Source organism: Galeopterus variegatus, unplaced genomic scaffold (genome assembly GCF_000696425.1).
Source record: "Galeopterus variegatus unplaced genomic scaffold, G_variegatus-3.0.2 Scaffold2113, whole genome shotgun sequence".
Lineage (NCBI taxonomy): Eukaryota > Metazoa > Chordata > Mammalia > Dermoptera > Cynocephalidae > Galeopterus > Galeopterus variegatus.
Genome location: NW_007728224.1, coordinates 152,821 through 176,636, shown reverse-complemented (window position 1 = coordinate 176,636; position 23,816 = coordinate 152,821). Strand labels below are relative to the sequence as shown.

The 23,816-nt window shown below is 54.7% G+C and overlaps 1 protein-coding gene across 1 annotated transcript in view; it reads right to left on the bottom strand.

Moving 5' to 3' along the window:
- Positions 1–23,816, bottom strand: part of PPP2R2C (protein phosphatase 2, regulatory subunit B, gamma) — a 59,561-nt gene that overhangs the window by 22,912 nt on the left and 12,833 nt on the right. The window contains exons 5-6 of the mRNA XM_008580495.1: positions 21,573–21,750; positions 2,257–2,421 (exon numbers count right to left, since the gene is read on the bottom strand). Of these exons, the coding sequence (XP_008578717.1) occupies positions 2,257–2,421; positions 21,573–21,750 (343 nt within the window). The remainder of the gene's footprint in view (positions 1–2,256; positions 2,422–21,572; positions 21,751–23,816) is intronic.

Here is a 23,816-nt window from a genome sequence, read left to right as displayed (position 1 = left end):
TTATTTATTTTTTTTTTTTCCTTTTTGTCTTTTTTCGTGTCTGGCAACGGATCGCAACCCTCAGTGTCGCGCCTGTACCGGACCGGGACCGGCAACGGGATCACAACCCTCGGTGCTGCGCCCGCCCCTCGCTCAGCCAGTGAGCGGGAACTGGTCTGTATGTGGGATCCGAACCCTCGGCGGGAGCGCCGCCACACTCCCAAGCGGCACACTGTAGCAGTGCGCCACCGGGCCGGCCCACATCCATGTTGTTTAAAGCCCCTCCATCTGTGGTCATTTGCTGTGACAGCCACAGAAAAGGGATCCATTCCCTGGGCTGTGGCTGTGGGGCTGGCCCTGTCCACATTCCCCTGTGCACATCTCAGCTGTCCCTGCAGCGCCCCGTCCCATCCAGGCACCATAACTCCAAACTTTGTCCACTCGGGGTCTCTTCCTGGACTCCAGACCCCAGTGTCTGGGGGCCTACTGGACCCTCCTCCTCGGAGTCCAGCATGGATCTCACGCTTACTGTGTCCAAAGCCCTCCTGGTGTCCACCCCACTCCCAGCCGTCCCAGAAATGGCCGCACCTTCTTCCAATGCTCAAGCCACACAGCGGAGTCACCCTGCACACCCACATCCTGCCAGCAAAGCCTGCCGGCTCCACCTCCCCGATCCAAGCATCTAGGGGAGAGCAGAGATGCCCCCTCCCCACCTCCGCTGTCCCACCCTGGAGTCACCATCTCTTCTCACGTGAACCCCTGGCAGGAGACACGCTAAAGAAAGTCATGCTGCCTGCAAGTGCTCTGTCCCACCTTGGACAGAGCTTTTGCCCCTGCAGTGCCCTCCTTCCAGAACACTCTTCCCACCCCTCACCCCCTCAGGGTGTCTCGTCCACTGTGACCTCTTCAGTGAGACCCTCCCTGAGCCCTCCATCCCGTGCCCAGCATTTCAGGAATTGCTGACATCACTGGCATTACCTAGTTGTGCACCCACTGTCCGTGTACCCCCCACGAGATGTCAGCTCCAGAGGGAGTGAGGGCCTCTGTCTGAGGTTCTGGGCTGCAGCCCCATGCCGGCCACAGGCGCCCACCAAGTGCCTAAATGGTTGTGAGACATGTGGAGTGTGGACAGACCCGGACGAGAGCAGGGGGTGGGACTGGGGGACAGAACTTGGCTGAGGAAGGAACTGAGGCTTTGGAGGGCCCTGAGCCTGAGTCCCGGGGCCCATGCAGCACCCAGCGAAACCAGGGGAAGACCATGACCCTGCCCTTCCCAACCAGCCCTTGCCACCCACACTAGACTGTACCAAAGCCCCCTCCAAGGCCAAACAGCCCTCACTTACACACTCATTCATTCATTCATCAGTTCACTCAACTGTTTATTTCCAGACACAGCTGAAGGCACCGGGGAAAGAGAGAGACATGAACCAGACAAAGAGCCAGGGCTCAGCCTGCCTAGTCACTCTGCCACACCTCCAAAGTAGTCCGGGAAGGCCTGATCCTGTGCCTCCAGGACCCTCCGGGGACACCATGGCAGCATGTTGTCACAGCCCTGCACTGAGCATCCCCGTCCCACCACTGTTCAGTTCAGGTGACCTCAGACCAATCCCTGGAGCCTCAGTTTCCTCCACTGGACAGAACCTCCCCGGGAGCTTGGGGCAAGGTTGGGTGAGACTACACAGTAAAGAGCTTGGCCAGCGGCCGGGCTGAGTGTGATCAGAAACATGGGCTGTGGTGGTTATACAGCATGTTCCCTGAAACTTGTTCAGCCCCAGAACTCCACGGGCACCCCATGGGATCTCCCATGCCAGGCCCTGTGGTGGGCTTGAAGATGAGGAGGTGACATGTTACAGACCCTGCCCCCAAGGAGCTCACAGGCTGCTAGAGGAGACAGAGTGGGCTGCAGAAAGTTCTGCAGGATGCAGCCAGTTCAGTGAGAGAGGGAAGCTTTGAGGGCCACGGGGTGGCAATGTGGAGGTCAGGGAAGGCTTCCTGGAGGAGGTGACACCTAAGTTTGGTGCCTCCTTAACTTCCAGAATCCCTGATGCTCATCCTAGCAGCCCGACCCCTGGAAGCTGGGCAGTTCCTGGCTATGCAGGGACTCTGGAGGGAGCAGCTAGTGGCAAGGACAGACTCCCCCTGCCAGCCAGCACTAAAGAAGCACAAAGCCCAGCCGCCCCAGCCAGCCCAGATACTCCCAGCCCATGCCCGCCTCCCCTGCCCCAGGTCGAGCGCCTCCCCACCTGCCTCTGCACGCCCCGCAGGCATGGCACTTACGCTTGGAGTGCTTGTCACACAGGGCCGCGGCCCGCATGTCACAGAGCCGCAGGGAGCCCTTGCTGCTGCTGTAGACAAAGAGGTTGCAGTGGTGTGGGTGGAACTCGGACGCTGTGATCACCTCGGTGAGGTCCTCCATGTTGGCTGGCTTGATGTCCACGATGTCTGGAGGCGGTGCGGTCAAGGAAGGGGCAATGAAGGGCACCTGCTGCTCTGCCTTCCTTGGGGCTCCCCAACACCTCTCCCAGGCATCCCCCCAGTTGTGGTTGAGCCGCCTCTCCATTCCCAGGACCCCCAGATAAACACCCCAGACCTGAGAGTCCCCCAAGCTGCAGACCTGCAGGGTGGACTGCCTGCCAGCTGCCCCTCCTGAGTGCCCGACCACTGCTCGTCCCCTCCTGACCTGCACCCCCTCCCTAGCACGTGCCCAGCAGCTGCACAGCCCCACGCAGTAGTGACCTGTGGGGCCTCTCCCCTCTGCTCACCTTCCCCCATCGGTTGTCAAGCAGGAGGAAAGAAAGGAGAGTTTGCTGTGCACCTACTACGTGCTGGGCTGTCGCCACTCGTGGTGAATGATTTCACATCTCTCTGTCACTCTGTGCATTGTGTCTGGAACTGAGTGTGGGGTATCTGTTGGTTCCCCACACCCCCCCACACCCCAGCACCCACTTCCCTTCTCCCGTCCACAGTGTCAAGATTCTCCTTTGGAAAAAGTTTCTGCCTCTCTGGGCCAGCCCCACCCCACTCCCACCAGCTCTGATCTGTGCCTTCCAGCTCCCAGGACTTTGATACTGGGAATGCTGGAATGTAACCAACCATTCCTGCTGGGCTGGGTGGCACAGAGAGGAGGGACTTCTATCTGCTATTGTGACAAGGGGAACCCTGGTGCCTGAGGGTGGGACAGACAACATGAAAGACAGAGTGGAGAGAAAGGTCTGGTGATGCCTTTTGAATCCTAGATTGAGCTGCACCTGAAGCCATCATCCCCAAACTGTTAAACATGGGAGCTAATAAATTTCCATTTCTTGTTTAGAGTCAAGAATTTTGCTGCTTGCAAGGGACGTATCCATGACTGATACACTGGAGCATAGAGAGGTTAAGCACCTTGCCCAGGGTGACTCAGAAGTGAGAGATGAGGCTGGACTCAGCCTCACGACCGCCCAGGCCCCAAAGCCTGCCCTTGCCCTGTCTCTTCCCTATGGCTCACAGCAGCAAACCAGAACCCCCTGGCACAGCATTCAAGGCCTGGCATACCCAGCCTCCTCTAGCTTTCCAGTTTCAGATCCTGCTCACTGTCCTGTCCAAACAGCTCCTTCTCCTCTGACAGCAACACCCATGGCCTCTAGTCTCCTCAGCTGTGCATGGGGCTTTGGGTGCTTGTTCCTTGTGACTCGGCTTTGGGTGGTTGTTCCCTGTGTCCCCTCTTCATTTGCACATAAGCCCCAGAGTCAGAGGGCCTGGGACTTGTGTCCCATCTTGGCCACCTCCTGGCTGTGTGATCCTAAATGAGTTCCCCAGCTCCCCATACCTCAGTTTCCTCATCTGTAAAATAGGTTAACAGTTCTAACCTCACAGCTTTGCCGTGAAGATTATGAGGTAAAGCATTGCAAAGCTCCAGGAATGCTGCTTGCCATTATTATTTTTTTATTACATGGAAAATACCAATTAAAACTCTGAGGCTCATCTGCCATGAGCCCGCTTCCCTCCCTCCTCCCCCTGGACCCCCCACTCCCACCTGCAAGCTGTGTCCTCTCTCAATAAGAAAGCAGTATTTTCTCACTTCTGCAAAAATGAGAATCTACAAAATACCACAAGAAAATAGTTGACTCTGTGCAATCAGAATGAACCGAGGAGGGTCTCTGTGCCCACCCTCAAGCCTTGCTTCCTGGAAGCACATAACTAACCAGAAAGTGAGAATCACCTAAAAATACTAAGAGAGGGAAAAAATGAGCTGAGTCATCGGTGCCTGGCTGGTTTCACAGGAAACTGTGGTTTTTCTGGTATGAAGAGCAGCAGAGATTAAATAATGAAAATGATACTAAAGGTTAAGAGAGAAAAAGAGCTGGGACTCCAGGGATGCTAATGTCACCAACACCAGCCTGGTGGCCGTCCTTCCCAGCTCACGTGCCGTGATGACATTCCAGGACGCTCTGCCTGCTCGGCAGCGGCTTTCAATCCCTCACTGAGCTTCACTGACATGGTGTCTGGAGGAAAAGTGTGGTCATTTATGAAAGGTCACGCACATTAGTACTGTGGCCCCTGTTTAATGTTCCCCACCAAAGGGTCAGGGCAAATAGGGACCACATCCTCTCTGCAGAACTCGAGACACAAGCTAAAGCCAACAGCAGCTGGGCAGAAACAGAAGTGTCCAGGGAACACAGCTCCTGTGTGGTTCCTTCGGTGTCGTTGTTAGGAAACTCATTCTGGCTGCATTTCATAGGGTTATAACTCATGGGGGCAGGGGGTGGGCTTGATGGTAAGTGGAAACTCTGGATGGTTCTCTGAACGTCTCGGGTTCCTAGGAGTCCTTTGGAACCAAGGAAGCCAGCAGACTTGTCGCTTTTGCCAATGAATGGATGGCGGAGGTGACAAATGACCTGTGTCACTTCCAGACTGAAGCTTTGAGAGCCAGCACGTGGTTTGTCATGACATTTTCTTTCTGCTGTAAGACCCACACCAAATTGGACCTGTGGCAGACATGCTGGTAGCATGAGTGGGAAATATGAGGGTTCTTCGAAAAGTTCATGGAAAGATCTATATTACCTTTTAATTCTATTTTTCCACCAACTTTTGAAGTGCCCTCATACACCTGGGCTGTTTTCAGCCTTGAAGACTTCCGGGTTATTTGTTACTGCAGCACACCCTCCCACTCCTGACTGACAGTATCCATCCAAACACACTTGCCTTTCCCACCTCAGCATGTTCTAGAACTTTTATTTTTATTTTTTTATTTTTATTTTTTTTGTCTTTTGTCTTTTTTTCCGTGTCCGGCAACGGATCGCAACCCTCAGTGTTGCCCCGTACCGAACCGGGGACCGGCAACGGAATTGCAACCCTCGGTGTTGCTCCCGCGCCTCGCTCAGCCAGTGAGCGGGAACCGGTCTGTATGTGGGATCTGAACCCTCGGGCGGGAGCGCTGCCACGCTTCCCAAGCGGCGCACTTATCCAGTGCGCCACCGGGCCGGCCCTAGAACTTTTAAAAGTGCCCAGGGAACAGTATGTCTTCAGCTCTCTGTGGCAAACACCCCTGAACGCAGCAACCCAGAGCTGGCTGAGGGGCGAAGGCACAAGACTGGGGGCACCATGTTCAGGCCGGGAAGACAGAGTCCCCAAACCTGGGTCCCACCAACAGCCCAGGACTGTGGTTCTTACAGCGTGAGCATCACTTGGGGACTCTCCTGCTGTTTCAAACAAAGGACTTTGGATACAGTGGTTGCTGTGAAAACAATAATGTGAAAGACAGAGGCTTTGTTTCCACACTACTCTGGCAGAGAAAGACAAACCACGGCCATGGCCAATGCAGCAAGGCCCCTGCTGGGCAGGGGCTCCCAGAGGCCCAGCGGGCAGAACTGCACCTCTGAATCCACAGCCACACCCAGCAATTCCAGGGCAGCACGACAGCCTCCATGGTGGGCATCCCAGCGAGCCCATGGTCACCCGCCCCTAGGATGGCCTCTCCAAGACCTCCAGCTCAGCTGGCCACAGGTGCTACCCGTGTCTGCCGCCTATCTCTGCACCAGTGCCACCAGATGTGTTGTAGGAAGTAATTACTGAGTGGAACTGTCCCTCTTGAATTCCCTTTAGTCCATCATAAAATGAGGCCTGAGGACAGATTGTTGACAAGGGAGGTGCTGTGAAAAAAAGCCTCCGTAGCACGACAAATTCAGATACCGCAGACACGTGCCCTCAACTCATACCCATGTGGCCACGCACATGTGGACTTTGAGATATTTGACCCAACAATGACCACACTCAGTAGCTTTAACTTTGGTGGGACAAGCACCAGGACAGGAGGTGGCCCTGGGCTGGCATCTGGTCTTGTCTCCTTTTCATTCCACAAGCCCCGGTCTCCCCATTTGCAAATGAGGGGTTGGGCATGGTCCCAGAGTGCCCTTTCCTTTCAAGGATTAACCCCCAGGTGGCCCTCCCTGTTTCTGATCACCGCATAAATCCCATGTGTAAAACAGTGCTTTTCAAGGTTCCTTTCAGGACTGAGCTCCCTGGGGAACAAGCATAATTAGACTTGTTTCAGAGCCCCTTCCCCTTGGCAAAGCTGGCTAAATTACTCGTATTCTATTTTTCTATCTAATTCTTCTCCAACTGTCTGATGGGCTTTTGCTTTACTTTCAATCACACCAAGGCAGCTAAGAATCATTTTCCCTGCAAGGAAAGTTTGTGAGACACAGGTAGGCATTCGGGAGAGGAGCCAGCCACACGGCGGGGACAATGCAGGGAAGGTGAAACCACCGACCTCACCTCCTGTGGGTCACCGTGCTGTGAACGTGCCCATCTCACCCTCTCGACGGTCAACTCCAGGACAGGGACCCCGTCTGAGCACCTCTGTGTACCCACTGCCCCCTTGCCATGGCCAGCACAGCTGGTGACAGGGGATGTCTGCTGCCTGATGGATGTGTCAACAAGTATCAGATAGATGATTCTTAATCCTCCCTTGGGCACGGCCCTCCCAATTTAGAAACCCCGTTCATGTCATCTGTCTCCACCTCCTCTCTGAATACAGACGGCAGGTGGCGCTACCCTTAGCTTTATTTAGATTAGGAGAGTGAGCCACGGTGGTGCCCACAGCCACTGGGCCACAGCGCTTATATCTGGACCAGGATGCAGGACTGCAGATCTAGCTCTCACAGACCCTCGGAGCCAAGCCCCCTGCTTCTTAGAGGAAACTGCAGGATGAGTGCACCGCAGCTGTCACAACCTGGGATGTGACAGGCACAGTCTACCACAGGGCCTTTGCACCTCCTGTCCCCGCTGCCTGGACAGCAACTCTCCCAAATACCTGCGGGGCTCCCACCTTTACATCCTTCGGGTCTCTGTCCAAGTGCTCCTCACAAAGTGGCCTCCTAGAACTCCCCACGTCCCCTCTAAATAAACTCATCTCCTTCACCTTGCTTAGTATATATGGTTTTTGCTTTATATTTTTGCAAGCATTAACCACTGTTTATTACAACCTTGGCGTATGTTAACTGTCTGCCTCCCCAGTGAGGGCAGACACCTGTCTGTTGAGATCACTGCTGCAGTGCCAGGCACATAGCAGGTGCTTAGTAAATAGTTGCTGACACTGAATGACTCAGCCCCTCCAGTCAGGGCTGGGGGTACCGTAGGTTTCAAACCCATACCAAGCAGAAGAAGCCCTTAAAGTGGAGAAGAGAGACAGAATCAAGGCGACCCCAGGCCAGGAGGGAGTTCCTTCTACGAGTGCACCGTCACTGACAAGGGTGATTAAAAGGAGCTGTCACCCTACAGTGCGTCGGAAGTTTTTTCACTGCGGCTGCACAAATGCATGAGCTGCAGACAGGGAAGCTTGCTGTTAGGTGCAGTTTCTGCGAGGCTCATCGGGAAGGGCTGATCCCCAGATTGCCTCCTCTGGTCTCCACTGCACTCTGCTCCCAGACCCATAGCTTGGTCTTTTTAAGTCACAAATACTGGCTGACCTGTCTGTGTCCTTCATCTGACTGTGGGCCAAATCATATTCCTCTTTGTGTCTCCAAATCCCAGCCAAGCACCTGGTCCTGTCCACAGCTAACATGCCTGGTGGGCTGCCTGTGACCACTGCTTGACATCTGTGTCTGGTTCAGTCCCCTCCCCCTGTAAGTGAGGGGCACCCCTTCTGCAGATAAGGAAGTAAAGACTCCGCCAGGAGAAGCCAAGAGAGAGGCGGCCAGACCAGGACTGCAACTAAGTTGGGTTCCAGAGTTGACAATATGCCTGCTGTGATTCAGCAGCGTGACCCCTAGTCCCTGACAGCCTGGGGGTGAATCCAGGCTCTGCCTCTTCCTGCTGTGTGTCTGTGGGCAAGTTTCTAAACTTCTCTGTGCCTCTGTTTCCCCGACTTCATACTGTCAATGGCACTTGCTGCCTCCTAGGGCTGTGGTGAGAATAACTAAGAAGTCCTGTGAAGGGCTGTGGTGGGCCCGGCATGCAGCAGGAGCTTTGTAGTGAGCTGCTGAAGGCAGGTGACACATGCAGTGAGCGCTGACTGGCTGCAGGAGCCTGACTCCAGCCTCCGACCTGCCTTTAACCCACGGTGGAGCCTCCAGCCACTCACTCAGCGTCTCTGGACTCTGTGTTGCCTGAGGCTTGGGAGCAGGAAAAGAAAGACACAGGCATTGGCATGAGACAGGGATGGCAGGGCAGTGGGTAGGGAGGAGCTGCCATCTCCCTGGACGGCCCAGGGGCCTGGGAGGAGATCTCTGGTTCCTGCAGCTGCTCAGCTCCAGCTCCCTCAACTTACGATGAACCCCCTTTTCCTTCCAGCAGCCGAGTGTGAACATTCACAGACGTAACCCTCTAGACCAGGCATTGGCTGTGAGTGGCCAGAGAGCAAATATTTTAGGTTTAGCCAGCTATAAGATCTCTATTGCAACTGCGACTACCTGAGTTGGCTTTTGCTGTAAAAAAACAGCCATAGGGCCGGCCCGGTGGCACACTGGAGAGTGCACCACTTGGGAGCGCGGCGGCGCTCCTGCCGAGGGTTCGGATCCCATGTGGAGACCAGTTCCCGCTCACTGGCTGAGCGCGGTGTGGGCACGACACCGAGGGTTGCAATCCTGTTGCCAGTCCCCGGTACGGGCGCGACACCGAGGGTTGCGATCCCGTTACTGGTCAGTAAAAAAAGACAAAAAGGAAAAAAAAAAAAAAAACCAGCCATAGACAATAAATACTTGAAGGATATGGCTTTACAGAGAAACCTTTATAGACAGGTGGGCTGGGCCTGACCCCCGGCACACTTGGCTGACCCAGGTCCAGAACAGGACTGCAATCTGCCTTCTGTCTCAGCAGCCTGGCTTCTTTAGCGCATGCAGGGCCGTGTGTGAAGCAGCCCCAGGGGCCAGGCCTCCTTCCTCTTCTGCCCCCCACCCCCAAGACCCCAGTTCCAAGATCAGATGGAGTAAGTGCAGCCCTGAAGGGGCAGGTGGGGCCCCATCCCTAACCCCAAACCAGCATGAGGCCCCCTCACCCTGTTGGGTTGGGGTGGAGGTGCTGGGTGCCCCCAACTGTTCAAAGCCCGTGCCTGGGGGAGTCCACAGAGCTCATAAATAGGGGGTCGTTCCGCCCAAGAGTGAAGTCTGTGGCTCTTCCTGCCAAGGACACAGGAAACGTAATCCACGTGGGCCTTCCGCAGAGTCATCAGGTTTGTGGAGATTTTTATAGAAAACCCTGCATCTCCTGCTGCCAAGGGCATCAGCTGATCTCCTGAAGCCCAGCCGGGGTCCCACCAGCACTGCATGCCAAGGGCTGGTGAGACGCCGGACAGGAGCCACCACTTGCAGTGGTTCCAATTCACCCAGCTGTGCCTCTCCGAGCCTTGGTCCCCCTCACCTGGATGGTGGGCACGGGACCTAAGAGTCACTCCCTCCTCCACAGGCAGGTCTCTGCTGACTGTAGATCAAGTCAGGCATGTGAATGAACAAACATTGCTGGTTCATTCCAGTGAGGAGCTCAAGTGAGAAAGGGGTATGGACAGCAGTCCCCAGACGCCAAAGTCGTGCACCGATGTTACCCAGGTCACGACAGTCTTCACAAGGTCGTGCACTGATGCTACCCAGGTCATGACAGGCTTCACAAGGTCGTGCACCGATGTTACCCAAGCCATGACAGTCTTCACAAGGTCGTGCACCGATGTTACCCATGTCACAACAAGCTTTAGTGGGGTGGCCGCAAGCTAGTCTGTGAAGACCCGGCCACTAATGGAGCTTTGAGACACAGTCATAACCTCAGAGAGCCACATCCCACCATGGCCAGGCACGCAGCCCATCCCTGCAGGAAGAAACTGTCCACACTCCAGTCCCACCCAGGAGGAGAGGGAGGCCCAGGGTGGAGCAGTGACTTGCCCAGGGCCACACGTGGAGCCATGGCAGAGTGAGGACTGGAATCCTGGCCTCCCAACTTCCAGCCAGTGCTCCTCCCACCATTCTGGAGCAAATGTATCTCCGTGTACCCTGTAGCTCTCCCCATGGGGTCAGCACCCTCAGGGCCCTGATGCTGGGCTGGCTGGGCTAGCTGTGTCCTCGGCAAGGTGGACACTGCAGGCAGACAGGGGTTTCATGAAGCCTTGGGCTCTGTTGATTTAATCAAGCAAAGTGTGTGTTATCCAGATGGCTCAGCAGGAGCCTGCTCTCATGATGGGAGGGCTGTCACCATGGCGACCAGGCAGCCACTGGAGAGAGGGATGGAGGCAGCCCTGCCAAGGGCCACACCACGAAATGCCTCCCACGCAGGCTCACCAGGGACATAGAGGTGCCCTGGAAGGCCTCCTGCACATGGTCTTGAAAAACTGTCTTTTCAGCTAACTTCCTTCAAAAGATGACCCGACCACACACATGAGCTGCAAACACTCAGGCAGAGCATGTCAGATCCTACAAGAGGGCTCCTGGCTGCACAGCAAAATGCCAGACTGAGTAGCTTAACCCACACACATTTATCTCTCACAGTTACGAAGGCCAGAAGTCCAAGCGCAAAGGTGTCGGCAGGGCTGGTTCCTTCTAGGGCTGGTCTTGGCAGCCTTCTCTCCGTGTCCTCACAGGTCTTCCCTCTGTGTTCACACAGCCTGGTGTCTCTCTGTGTCCTGATCGCCTCCTCTCATAAGGACGCCAGTCAGACTGCATGAGGTCCAGCCTGACGGCCTTATTAACTTAAGCTTAATTACCTCTGTATTTTCAAATACAATCCCGTTCCGAGGTTCTGGGAGTCAGGGCTTCGACATATGGACTCTGGGAAGACACAGCTCAGCCTGTAGCAGCCTCCTCGCCTTCTCTGCTCAGCACATCTCACTGGTGATGAGGGTGCAACGCCTCTTGGGCAGCAGAGCCCAGACTGCTGGGGCCACAGGGGAAGTCGCTGCACAAGCCCACTGCTCTCTGTGTGACGAGCCAGTCCACAGAGCCCTACCACCAGCCAGCCTATGTAATGCCTACATGCTCAGGAAGGAACCAACCAAACTATGGCATGGGAAGAAAGCACTGAATTCTGAGTCACAGAGCCCAGGGCCTGAAATTGCAGCCCTGCCACCGAACAGTTGTGCGACCTCCCAAAACTCAGCCTCGCTGCACCCTGCTTTTCTCATGTGCAGAATGGGCTGATAACTTCTGTGTGGCAGGGCTGTAATGAGCCTTTCACGAGATGGCATATGTCAAAGGACCTAGTACATGGTTAAAGTTGAATTAAAGCTAGTTATACAAGAATCAAGAATCGGTGTCTTTCTCTCCTTCTGGGGAAAAAAAACCATAAACTGAGCAGGCTGCAAAAGGTGCAGAGCTTGTCCCCTCTGGAAGGACGAGGAGGGCTTGTGCTGAATGGCATGCCTTGGCTTCTGGAGCAGGGAGGGGAAAACCCGAGGTTGGACAGAGCTGGAACACACGCCCAGGCAGCTGACTCCTCATGGCACTGAGAAGGGGCGAGCCGGGCACCGTGCTGACCTCCAGGGCTCCCAGCCCAGCACGGAATCCAGATTTAGCTCCAGGATCGATGCTCCAGGAGACACACAGGTGCACGTGATGGGGATTGCTAACAAGGCCCTGAGCTGGTCTCGAGAGTCTGGGAAGGGGCTCTGAGGCAGAGGCATCAGGCCGAGGCGTTAGGTGAGCAGGAGTTATCCGGGCAGAGTCAGGGTAGGGTGAGTGTCCGGTGCATGGGGCAGGGGGACACATCACCTGTGGAAAGGCTGTGGGAGGAGTGTGAAGCTGAGGATCTGCGAGGGCAGGCAGCTGGAGTGCCGTGAGGGAGGCAGAGAGGGTGGGGCCAGGCAGGCCACAGGCAGAGGAGAGGAGACGAAGGATTTAAGAGGAGGCGGCCGGGCTAGGGAGAGGCTCAGTGAGTGTCCAGGGTGATGAGAAGTGAGGCTGGAGGTGGCAGGACCGATCGTGAAGAGGGACACAGACCCGGGGTCTGGGGCTCTGGATGGGGGTCAGGGGGTCTTAATCGGGAGCGTGTTACAGAAATGCCACAGAGGCCTATTAGGAAGAGATAGGAAGCGTGACAGGGTCACGTGACCCCTACCATCCCATGAGCTAGAGAAAATGCTAGAAACATCACACGGCTGCTACAGTCCATGCACTGCAAAACAATCTCTACTCTGTTCTGCAATGACATAAAAAGGGCCTGCTTTTCCTTAGGATCTAAAACAAGAGCCAAGAAACATTGCTGCATTGACAGAGCTGGACAAGCAACCAGAGAGACTTGGGCTTGGGGCATCCGTGGGCAAGAGAGCCTACCTCTCAGAGCCCGTGTCCCTGTCTGCACAATGGGGGACCGCACTCACCTTTGTGAGCTGCCACGAGAGTTAAAAGCAACCAGCTGCATCAGGCATTCATTCAGCCCAGGGCCTGGCAGACTAGACGTGGGATAACCAGTGGCTGTCGCAGGGCTTGTTATCACGACAGAGAGGCAATGCAGCATGACCGAACGGTATGGGTGCTGCATCCAGACGGCCCGAGTTGGAATCCCAGCCCTGCCATCCCCTGGCTGTGTGGCTTTGGGCAGATTACTAACCTTCCTGTGGCATAGCAATGCCTGCTACACAGTGTTTTCAGGAGGCTTCAGTAAGGCAGTGAGTGCATTGTGCTCAAAACACTAGACAGAGCACAGACAGGTGCTTGGTAAGTGGTGACAGTGTCTCAAATGGCTCAGCACCGTGGACAGCGGAGCCGTGGGCAGGAAGCCCTCAGTCACGGTGGCAGCTGCCGGGCCTTGTTATGACCCAAAGCAGTGGTGCGCTGGTGACTGTAACAGCCACCTCTCTGGGGGACGGGGAGAGACAGACCTTGTAGTGTTTGTGGATATTTGCAGTAGAAATGCTACCACCATAGTCAGTTCAAGCTATCAAAGCAATGCCCATGAACACGGAGCAGGGCAGAGATGTGTGCAGTTGGCTCTTGCAAGCCGGTACAAGCCAGCTCTAGCCGGCTGCTAGCATGATCACACCTGCCCAGACCAAGGGAGACCTAGGGAGGCTATCCTGCTTGTGTGGGCTGAAAGATAGCTTCAGAGCCCCAGTCCAACCACACCCACCCAAGAGAAGGGGGAACTGGGGCCCAGGAAGGTGAAGTAAACTGCCAGGGAACCAGCTGGCAGATCCTGAGCCCTGGAGCAAGAGGAGGGAGGAGGAAGTGAGGTGGGGGAGGGGGAGCAGGGCCTCAGAGGCCAGGGAGAGGGGTGCAGTTTACTCCAAGTTGGCAGAAGTTGCTGGAAGGTTCTAAACAGAGAATGCCATAACCTAGTTCACGTTTTTTTAAAAAACTCGCCGTCAATGCAGGAGAACAGATCATAAGGGGACCCCAGGGGAAACACAGCTAATAGCACTGGTGGTGCTGTGGCACCATTCACCTAGCACTGTTCTGAAGGTGGCATCCTCATGACAGCCCTGGGATGCAAGCAGGGATGTTGCCTCACTCTGCAGGTGAGGAACCGAGGCACAAAGAGTCCAAGTAAACTGACCAGGGCTGCACAGTTACTACGTCTTGGAACTGAGGCTTGAACACAGCATCTGGGTTCCTGAATCTAAGAAGAGAGGTGTTGGGTCATTGCCATATCAGGGTGAGAGATGACAGTGGCCTTGACACATGCTGGTGGGGAGAGGCAGCTAGGCTCTGTCTGCATCCCAAAGGTGGGGCCGGCAGGGCTCACTGGGGCTTATTTGCTCTGTGCCTACCTTCCTGCTCAACTATAAACCCCATAAGGGCAGTGTCAGGGTCCCCACCCACTCAAAAGGTGACTTTGTGCAAATTCTGAAAAGACACCTCCTCTGTGCAGAATTAGAAGAAAAAGAAAAATCCCTTTTTCCCAGGGTGCTTGGCTTAGATTTCTGCCCCCAGTCACCACGTTCTTTGTGCAGTAGGCAACCTATACGACTGTACTGGGGAGCCCTGGCAGAGACCACGCCTGTATCCCCAGCACGTAGTCCAATGTTCAACACAGAGTAGACTCCCGGTCAATACTGTTGGAATGAATGAATGAATGAGTGAATGAATGCACAGAACCATGGGCAGATAGCAGAGCTGAAACCCGGGGCTCCATGTCATGGCCTCTACTTCTCACCACCAGTTCTACTCATCTAACAAGATAAGGACGGAGCATTTCTGAGCAGGTGCACACCTGTCTCCTTCTCAGCAAAGTGATCCCATGGGCAGGGTGAAAGGTCAACCTGTAAAATACCTGACAGTGGGCTGGTGAGGGTCGTGTCTTCACCACATCAGGCCCTGTACCCATCAGATATTCGGCCCTCACAGCCCCAGGTATAGGCGATGCACCCCCATTGAATGGATGAGAAAAGCAAGGCTCAGAAAGGTTGAGGGACTAACCAGGGTCACTTGGTGAGTGAGTGGCAGAGGCAGGGGTGGACCCCAGGCTCTGGCACACAGAGGGGCCTTGGCCAGTCCCTCCTTTGTTCCCTGCACAGAAAACAAGCCTGGCCCTCAGGCAGGCATATGCTGACCCAGGTTCTCAGCCTCCTGCATCCAACTGCTGTACCCGACTCCAGCCTGCCTGGCTGCAGGGACCTGCTCTGTAAATGAGAATTAGAAATTTGTTCCAGACTTAGGCTTGGAGTAATGCCAGCTTCCAGCACAAGAAATCGCTTAGTGGGGGGAGAAAAATCAATTGAACCATCTTTAAAACTCTCTGGGTGCTAAAAATAAAGCGGAGGTGCATCAGCTGAGACCCCTGTGCAATTTGTTACCTTTAAGATGCATCGAACTCAAGAAAAATCGCCCAGTGCTGCCTAACAGTCTCCAAATATTGGTATTAAAAGACGTGAGAGGTTGTTTAAACAGATGTTGAGACAGTGCTGGGGAAAAAAGGAACTTTAATTATCAGACATGCAAGGATTTTATGAGAACCAACCTTAAATATTTGAGGGGCTGTTGTTTAAGAGAGAGAATAAGGGAACTGGCTGGTTAGTGGTGTTATAATACCAAGGTCAAGGGTTCAGATCCCCATACCAGCAGAGAGAGAAAATAATACCAGCTATTGCTGGGCCTCAATTAGTACCATGCCCTTTCTACAAATGATTTCTTTAATCCTCATGAATATCCTTACGATTTGGAATGTTGTCCATTTCACATTCATGGAAGGTGATGTTCTGGCAGGTTAAGCAATGGGTCTGAGCCCAGGCCGGCCAGACCCTGCAGCACAGACTCCTTCTCCTCTTCTCTGGGGTTTGGGGTCTCTGAGCCATGTGGAGCCCCAATCGACAAGGAGGTGTCTGTATCCTAAGACCACATGGAGATGGTGAACTTCCTCGCTCTGAAGTCACCAGCCTGCTCCCTCTACAACCATTCGTAAGGACCTATGATGTGCTGGGTCCTGCATGGGGTGCCAGAGGGACAGAGAGGCCTCAGCCTGGGTTCCTAATCTCGAGGCTTCCACCAGAGCAGAGAGGAGGCTGTCGTATCAGCAGAAACTCACTGTGGCCGGAGAGCGGTCAAGGAGCTGTGAGCCTGGAGGGGTTCTGGCCAGCCTGGGGGGGTGGGGGGTGGAGAGGACAGATCAGAGGTGACCAGGTGAGGGGGCTGTGAGCTGATGCATGTAGGTAAATGCGAGTCAGGCTCAGAGACAGACACAGCTGATCAGGAGAAGGGACAGCAGGGGGCAGAGCCCTGCCCCCGCCCCATACCATGTAGGGGACCCAATGTCCTGAAGGAGCAGGCAAGTCCAATGCACAGGACCATAATGGGTGTCACCAAGGGCCTCAGGGCACTGTGGGGGTCAGACTTTCTCCAGAAGCCGAAGGAAAACCACTGAGAGCTTTAAGCAGGGACTGATGTAGTCGGAGCAGAGGCTCCGCTGTGCCTCCCGCAGCTGTGGGGTGGCTCGCAGGCCCCAGTCCCGGGGAGAAGGGAAAGGGCTTGACACCTCCGAGGAAGCTCCTAATGTTTGAGCCTTGGTGACCGGACCGGGTCACTGCCATGTGTGTGCCTGGCTCGTAGCAGGCTCGGAACAGCCAGGTACGGAAGCCCGTGGAGGAAATGTCCTCGGAGCCAGCTCTCTTCCTGTGAAATGGCCAAAGCAAGGCCACTTTTCCTCTTTTACCAAAAAGTTTCTCTTTCTCTTAATCCTATTACTAAAAAGTCATTTTGTTTAAGTAGAAAGTGTTACTGTTTGGATATGAGGAAATGGAGACGCAGCAGCAAATTTCCTGGAGACGCTGAGGGCTGGACAGTGTCATCAGGATGAGTCAGGACACCAGAAAGCAAGCGTCAAAGGGATGTGAACCCCCAGTCCAGACCACACCTCCCCTCCCCTCTCCTGGTGCAGGGCTTGCCACGCTTGGTTTTCTTCTCCGGACTCATTGGAACTGTCACCATCTGACAGCCAGAGCCTCCAGCTGGTACCTGCTCAAAAAGTGCCTCAAAGACCCCGAGCAATTCCCCAGCTCAGCGTGGAGTGCAGCAGCCTTGCCGCCCTCCTCCCATGCCAGAAATGAAACGCCTTCTCTAATTACTCGCGGCCATCAGATGCACCATGGCACCTGCCACCCGGAGGGCTGACACCTTCCCTGCCTGGGGAGCTTTGCCTCCATGGGACACATGCTGTGTCTCTCTGCTCCAGCTCCCTGCATCTTGTCACTCCCATGGTCAAGCAGCAGCAGGCCACGGGACATCCAGGTGCCACATGGTTCCCTCATGAATCAATCTAACCTGGGGAGGTTTCCACAGCCACCACACACCCCTGCAGACTCATGGCTCCTTCCAGCATCTGAGCTCTACGGGCCAGGGCCACCTCGAGCCCGGCTCCGAGTCCTCAGCATGCTATATATGCACACTCCTCCATTGCTAAGGGCCAGGACGTTTATGTTTCGATCAACTAACAGCTCATTTTGTTATAGAGTCTCCACACAGGCTTGTCACAGAGGGAAGTCCTCTGGGTTCCCACGGGGACCCCCAATCTACGGATGCTCCCCCTCTTGTCACCACGTCTCACCTGGCTCAGATTCTATGGTCAACAATCACTATTTTCACTTCCTTGCATATACCATCGGCTCCGTGTCCACATAATCACTTGGCAAAACCACCACCCTGGCTCACTCTCCCCCGACCCCGTGCCTGCAGCCAGCAGCCAGTCACGACTGCAGAGGAAAGCGCACCGCTGTGCCGGCTGGGTCCTCTGAGCCCCACACACCGACCACCTGCTCGAATGCTGGACGTCTCGCTAAATGTTCATCATCTGTCCTCTCCTTTACCCAGTTCCAGCACCAAGCATGAGGCCTGGCACACAGCAGGTGCTCAGGAAACACCTGCTGGTGAATGGCGTGCTGTCCCACGTGTGGATGGGGCACACTGTGTGTTCAGGACAGGGCGAGGATGCGAGGTTGGCCATAATGACCAGGGGGAACTCCATCTGTGGTCCTGGGATGGGTCTTTTCTTACTCAACAACAAAACTGTTCTAATGTCCTGTGGCCACCTTGGTCTAAAAGGCAGTTACGATACAGCCCAACTCTATGAAATCTACGTCCCTACTGTCTCTACTCCACGCCTCCTGCCACGGTCATGTCCCAGCCCTGTCCCTCTCCCTCTCCCTGGAGCTCCTTCCTGGTCCCCTAGCTGCCACGCCTGTCTGCTGGAATCCAACCCGCCCACAACATGCACACCCCCAGCCCCTCCAAAGCTGGCTAGTGACACTCCCTGCTTACAGTGTGTATCTAGCTTCTTGTCACCTGAAAGCAGTTAGTGGAGGGAGAGACAGCCTTCAGTGACATGACACAGATTCACAGACTGAGGAAGGTTTTCAACATGCTTGATGAATGAGGGAGGACATCTCTGTTCTGTGCTGTGACGCCCTTAACGTCAAGCCCACACTTGTCCACGTCCTTGACAACAGAAAGAACGAGCCTCCGGGCCTGACGGGCGACAGTTACAGTCTGCACTGCCCGATTCGGTAGCCGCTAGCCCCGTATGGCATTTCACTTGAAGTCTGAATTAATCAAAACTAAATTAAGTTTAAAATGTTGTTCCTTGGTCACTCTAGCCGCGTGTTGGTACTCAGCAGGCACACGTGGCAGCAGCTACCCCACTATGCCGTGCAAGCACAGAGCCTCCCATGGCCCGGAAAGTTCCACAGGACCGGGCTGAGAAAGGATTTTACCCCTACTGTTTTGTTTTCTCTGCATTTGTCTTTATGGCCACCTCCTACTTATAGTAGTATGTTTTATTTCAATTTATGGTAGTGAAATAAAATTCCCTTTCGAAAATCAATTATTCAGGCAAAAATAAAGCAACCTGACTCAAAGAACAGTAATAAAAATTAGAAAACATGGGAAAAGCACATGAAAGAGCACAGGACACGCAGACGCAGCAATAGCTGTGAAGGGGTTTGTGAATGACGGACGTTTGGAGCCCTGGCCCCAGGAGGACGCCCACCACTCCCGCCGGGGCCGGCGGCGCCCCCTTCCTCACGCACGCGGCCCCGCACACCCACGCTCTCGGGCCGCCTCCTTGGCACCCCGCAGCAGCTTGTGCAGACCCCGGTTAGAGCAAGAATGCCATCCTTACACGACCCACATCGGGCTGTGTTCCCAGCAGCCAGCGAGGCCCTCGAGGGAAGGGCTGAGTCCCCGTCATTCATCCCTGAGTCCCTGGAGCCCAGCATGAGGCCTGGGACAGAAGAGATGCTGGGAATTAATGGCCGTGTCAATGAAGGAAAAGCAGTCCCTTATCTATAACCAGGACCCTATGGTGTTCAAAGCGCTTCGGCATTCGTGGTGTGCTGACTCCTTACAACAGCTCAGGGAGATAAGTCAGGCAGGATGACTGTCCCCACCCTAGTCCCACGATGAGGAAGCTGGGCTCGAGGATGGTGCAGTGCTGTGCCAGTGCTGCGGTGGGCAACTGGGGACCGTGGGCCAGCCCCGAGCCTCCATTGCCCTGCCTGTAAAATGGGGCGATAATAACATTACCACTGCCATGAGCATCAAGTGGAATAATGAATGGCAGGCTGATCTGCAAACTGTAGAGTGCTGTCCAGAAAGCTTGAGGGTGGCCAACTGTAGTCACGGGAGTCCCCCATCTGCAGACCTGGAGCTCCTGCGTAACTCCTTGTCTTACTCTGCTGGGAAGCCAGTCCACAGCCTCAGACGTGGCTGTGGACGACTATGACTTTATTCTGGGAGGGTGGGGCCCGAGCTGCTGGTGCCACCCGGCCACCATGTGGAGCCTGACACTGAAGCCAGAGCAGAGACCAGAGGCAGTAAGTGGAGACAGCCATTCCCTGACGCCGTTTGAGCCCCCAAACCCAGCTGTGCCTGAAGCTCTCTTAGAGTAACTCAGTAAATGTCTAAGTTCTGCTTGACCAGCTGGAGTGAGGCCTCCTGACCCTCGCCACAAGAAGTCCTGGCCAGCCTGTTCTCTGAGCACTGGGGACAGGGGGGGTCTGCTGGGCTCTCAGCTTGAATGGAGGGTGAGGCAGAGCCCTGCCCTGCCCTCTCCACCTGGCCAAATCTGAGTGTCCACCCCTCCAAGCAGCCCCAGCTTCTCCTGGAACCCTCCTGACCATCCCAATCCACTTGCACCTTCCCAGCTCTGGGCACGCTTCTTACTTGGAGCAGGAGAAAGGAGACGGATGCTAATGCTTCCTGACACCCACTCAGAGCTGGCTTGGTGTTGGCCACCGCAATAGAGGGCTCACTGAATATGCACACTGTGGTCCTATGAGGGCAGGATTTTTGAGGAGACTGAGCCTCAGAGAGGTGCAGTAACTTGCCCAAGGTCACAGAGTTTGAAGGTAGCAGTCAGATCCCCACAGAGATGCCCACTGACTCCGAAGCCCACGCATTTGCCCCACGCCCTCTCACTTGGCTCAGGGAACATCTGGATACTTGGCTCTTTCCAGTTCCCCTCCTCCTGGTTCCTGAGGTTTCCCTGTCCGGTGGTCTCTGTCCACTCCTGCCTCTCAGTGCCCCAAAACCATTTGTTACTCTCTCTCCTTCCCAGACTGCTCCCTCCTGCTCCCCTACTCCCTCCCAGCCACTCCCAGCATCCACTCCAAGGGACACAGCCCGCTCCTGAACAGTGACGTGCAGCAGTAGCAGGCATGACAACCACTCTGTTGGGAGCTGCTCTGGGTGCCCAGGGCTGCCTGGCACCAGGAGACTGTCTGGGTGCCAAAAGGCTCTCAGGAGGTCCTTCCACGTCCTTCCATTGTACAGGTGGGCAGCACCCTTCACAAAGGGTCGCTTAGCATAGAAGTGGGGACTCCAGAGCCAGAAGGCCTGGGTTTGACTCCCAGCTTTGACACTTGCTGGGTGTGAGCTTTGAGAAACTTAACTGAGGCTCTCTGTGACTCAATGTCCTCATCTGGAAAGGGGGATCATGATATTACCTGCCCCACAGGATTGCTGTGAGGATAAAATGAGTTAAACTCATAAAATGAGTTAACGCATGTTGATATTAGGCACAGAACCTCACAGTGTATTATTATTAGTCTGCAGAATAGTGACCCTCAACAACCTGCCTGCCCTGTCCACCACCACCCCTGGTGGTCGGAAGCCTCGCCCCCTCCCCAGGCCAATGCTCATGTATCATAGTTCTTTCCTCACTAGTTGGTGGGAGCCAGTCAATGCTATTACATCTAGTTTGCCCCAACATAGAGGACCACCGAACAGAGGCTCCCCAATCCAGCTGGGCTTCTACTAAGCCAGATGTCACTCTAAGCCCTGGGCAGGACCCCAGTGCCATTTGTCAGACACAGATGCAGCCTGCCTTGGGCCCCCGGGCTGAGGGCCCAGAGCATCCTTCAGTCGACCATCTGGTGTGGGTCAGCCACCCCTCCTCCACGGAGGTAGAACCCTGGTTTCTGTCTCCTTCGTGGTCCCTGGTGAGGCCCTAGGGTGATAGGGATCATGGCCACTCTGGAGGTGGCAAGGGGTCAAATGCAATGCTCAGTAGTCATGATATTAAAGTTTTTGGAAACAGACTTTGCACATCATTCCATATCTGGGCCTCATTCATATACTGTAAGCCAGAGGGTTCCTCGTTTACAAAGTTAGACAAAGCAGAAGCCCCCAAACCAGCTTGTTCGCAGCCAAATCACACCAGCCGACCCACCCACCAGAAGCCTCCCTCCCCGTGGGGCCAGCAGTAAAGGATACTGAAGCTCCTATCGGTGATGGCCAGGTGCCAGAGGTTGATGCGCAGGTCGTCCGCGGACATGTAGGTCTCGCAGTCGCTATTGACGGAGATGGAGTTGATGTGGTAGGTGTGGCCATTGGCAAAGATCCTCCGTGGGCTCACCTCCACCATCAGGTCCATGGGCTTCAGCACTGGCACCTGCAGAGGAGGAGGGGTGGTCAGAGCAGGTGATGCAGGGAAAGGGAGAGGGCAGCCAGGCGATAGCATCAAGAATAGCATACCAGAGCTCGCCATCTAACCAGAGGCTGGGAACACGTGAGAGGGTGTCCGTCCTGATCCTGCAGACCTGAAATAAGCAGTGGCAGATGGCGAACGTCCATCATGCCCAGCCCTGCAGGGAAGGCTGCCTCCTGTACTCAGGCTCCAGGGATTGGTTCTTAGCCCTGGCAAGGACGTTGACCATGAATAAGCAGCTGGACCCCTCTGCACCCCAACTTCCTCATCTCTAAAATGGAATGACAAGAGACCGTGGCAGGGCCAGCCCACTGTCCATGAATATTTGTGTCTCCCTCCTATGACATGGTTGCCACTGGGAAGTGGCTGTCTAGTTGGGGACTACATTTCCAAGCTGCTCTTGCACCTGGGTGTGACCACGTGATGAGAGCTGACCAACGGGATGTGAGCAGAGTGTGCCCATGCCTCAGGATGGAGGCACATGGGATGGGAGCATGAGGAGCCCACAGGAAACCCAGGCGCCAACCATGCTGGTCCTTTCCATAGTGAAAAACACATTTCCATATTTGGCCATGGAATGCTGGGGTGTTTGTTACAGTCCTGGAGTCAGTCTGACACATACAAGCTCCCAAATCAGAGGGCTGGTGTGAGGAGCTGTGCAGTAACATTTACAAAGCAAATGTATTTCACAGGGCCTAACCTCCAAAGCCCTGTAGTTTCAGGTATGGCCTAACTTTTTAAAATTACACATATGAATGTTAAGCTTGCAAAAGACAGGAAACTTTCCCCAGGCTAAAGTCTCTGTTGTGGATATAGAATTGTAACACAGCAAAATTGCTGGCTCAAAGGGCAGATGTCCTTGGTGCAGGTTAATCTACTGATTGAGAAAGTTGCTTGACTGTTATGTAAATATACTGAGGAAATTGCTGTAGGATAAGAAAGTGTTTGCTAAGAACAAGCTTTTGCTGGTGGACCGACTTAACTTTTTACAAATTAATGAGTGTTGCCATGACAATTATCTTACTGTTCTTTTTGTAACCACCTATGTTCCTTTTCTGTAATTTTCTGCCCTGGAAAATAAATACTGGGAGAAGACCCCAGTCCGGTGTTATTTTTCCAAGGAGGAATGCCTCTCTCTTGAGGGTTTCTGGAAAATTAACCCCTTCGGGGCTTCTCACTGCTCAAAAGAAATGGGCTTTGAGTAATGGGCTCTTTGTGTCTCCATCACCCTGAAGGAGAGGTGATAAGGAGCCCTCACAATGGCACCACGCACAGGGTCTTTGCTCCCCTCCATGCCCTCTGCCCAGAACACTCTCCCCCTTTGGACTCCTAGTGAACTCCAGCTCCTCCTTCAAGACTCGAGGCAACAGCCCCTTGGGCAGTGCAGCAGGGGTCCATGCCTTGCTCACCCCAGCAGCTGCACACATCTCTACTGGGATTCTCATTGTGTACAGCAGTGTGCATTGTGCATTGTTCCAGTAAACTGCGAGGTCTTCAAAGATGCAGAGAGACAGACAGACATGGCCCTTGATGATCTTTCCTGAGGCCTGGCCTGGACTGGGTGCTCAGGACAGGGAGGCTGGTGTTGCCTTCCCTGTGTCACCCATGAGAAGACTGGATGCCAAGGTGAGCCTGACTCGTCCAAGTCCCAGAGTTAGGATGTGACGGGGCCAGGACTGTCACCCAGGTGTGACTGCCCCTGAGGGTATCATAATGGAAAGGTGTATGCTCTAAAACCTGACTGCCCACAGCTCTTACCATCTGCTACCTTCAGCAGGGCTTCACCTCTCTAGCCCTCAGTTTCCTTATCTATAAAAGGGGGTAATGGTGGTGCCTGCTCAGGGGCTTCTTGGGGATCCTGTCAGTAAACACGGGTCAAGCTCACTTAGACTAGCTCTCGGTACACACACAGTGAGTTCTCAGTCTGTGCTAGGTGCCCGCCACCTCCGCCGGCAAGATGACTAGGAGTGGTCAGGCCTCAGACACCTGAAGGTGTCTACAGGTGTCCCCAGAGTGAGCCCTGGGTAGGG